Below are 1,760 nucleotides of genomic sequence, written 5' to 3'. Positions count from 1 at the left end.
CGCGGGACTCTGCCGCGGCAAACAGTTTGTGCGTGTGTATGCATAGATGGGAAAATAAAGAGTGACTTGGAAGGCTCTGTCAAAACGAGACGCATTGTAAAGCAAATGAATTTAAATAGCAAATAAAAATTTACTGTGCCTGCAGGACTTTAGCTCTCCAACAACACAGGAAATGGGTGACTACAAGTATTATCAGCCAGAAAGCAGCTTTTAAAACAAACAAACAAACAGGAATAAACAAATCCCTTCTTTCTCTCATCTTTTAACAGGATGGTACTGGGGCAACATGACTGTTGCTGAAGCCAAAGAGAGATTACAGGATGCCCCCGAAGGGACTTTTTTAGTTAGGGATAGTTCACATTCAGAGTATCTACTGACTATTTCTGTAAAAACATCAGCGGGACCGACCAATCTACGTATAGAATATCAAGATGGCAAGTTTAGACTGGACTCTATCACTTGTGTCAGATCTAGACTTAAACAGTTCAACAGCGTTGTGCATTTGATTGAGTACTATGTTCTTATGTGCAAGGACAGAACTGAAACGCCTTCAAATGGAACAGTTCATCTTTACTTGAACAAACCCCTCTATACGTCTGCTCCATCTCTGCAACATCGCTGCAGAATAGCTATAAACAAAAGTACAAATCAGATCTGGGAGCTGCCATTACCAACAAGACTAAAAGAGTACTTGAAAGAGTATCAATACCAGGTATAAATATATTTTCTAAATGCTTCTTATGTAGATTAACTTTCGAATGCAATTCTTAAAATCAGCCAAAGAACTGAGTAACTAGTTGTACAACTCGGCATGGAATTCACTATCAAAACAACGGCAGTTCTGGGGGAAAGGTTTTTATTTCAGATGCCACAAAGGGAGACTTATGTAGAATAATCCCAGCTTGCATCCTTGGGGGTTCAACAAGGTGTTGTGCTATTCTTGCCAGGAGAGAGAAGCCAGGAATCTGTCCAGATTGTCTTGCTTTGTCAACGGTATAAAATGCTGCACTATCAAATGCTTACTGAAGCAGCAGGACTGGGAGAGACTGCAGAAGTGGTCAGAGATGTATGAGAGTTTACAAGTATCTCAGCTGTCTGATTCCAAGATTAATTTGGTGCTGGTGTTCATATAATCCTGAAAGCTTAACTAGACCACACTGTGATAATCTTGCTAAAGTTATGCAACTAATCAAATCCAGTCAAAAAAGTGATCATGTAGTCAGTTTTTATTAAATTATGAGTCTCGTCCTTTTCTGCAAGCAAAGAAGTACTGTAAGTAACCAGTTTAAAACATTGTTTTTCAAAGTTCTCTAAAAGCTAACCTTAAGAAGAAATGCCACATCTTTCACAAGAACCCATTATGTTGCTGATTATACCAGATTGGTATCCAGAATCCTTAACATGTTAACATCTTCACAGTGATGATATATCCATGTTATTACTACTAAGCCTCATTACAATGTCAAAACATGGATATCAGCTGTCTTCTACAATGTAGAATGTTTTCTTCAGCTTGTTTCCCAAAATATGGGGAAATATGACTATTTTTTTGAGGAGGTTGGTTTTCTTTTTCTTTTCTTTCCTTTTTTTTTTTTTTTACTTCTAATTCACCATTGTAGCTATCAGACTATTACTCAATAAAGGAAATCAAATTGCACAACAATCTCCCAATCTTTGTATTTATGGATTTGCTACTATTCAGGAAACAGTGGTCTTAAAAACTTGTAAAATTTCCCAACTGATACTTAAATGCACAAGTA

General features: G+C 37.3%; 1 protein-coding gene across 1 annotated transcript; it reads left to right on the top strand.

Annotated features, from left to right (window-relative positions):
- Positions 1–102: 102 nt before the first annotated feature.
- SOCS2 (suppressor of cytokine signaling 2) lies at positions 103–902 on the top strand (the record flags this gene model as incomplete). The annotated part of the gene is given in 2 exon segments (XM_009071362.1): positions 103–215; positions 218–902. Coding segments are annotated over 2 exon segments (614 nt in total), but the record flags the coding sequence as incomplete, so codon positions are not given.
- Positions 903–1,760: the final 858 nt, after the last annotated feature.

This window comes from Acanthisitta chloris, unplaced genomic scaffold (assembly GCF_000695815.1).
Source record: "Acanthisitta chloris isolate BGI_N310 unplaced genomic scaffold, ASM69581v1 scaffold17493, whole genome shotgun sequence".
In the NCBI taxonomy this organism is placed as follows: domain Eukaryota; kingdom Metazoa; phylum Chordata; class Aves; order Passeriformes; family Acanthisittidae; genus Acanthisitta; species Acanthisitta chloris.
This window is presented reverse-complemented; position numbering and strand designations above follow the sequence as displayed.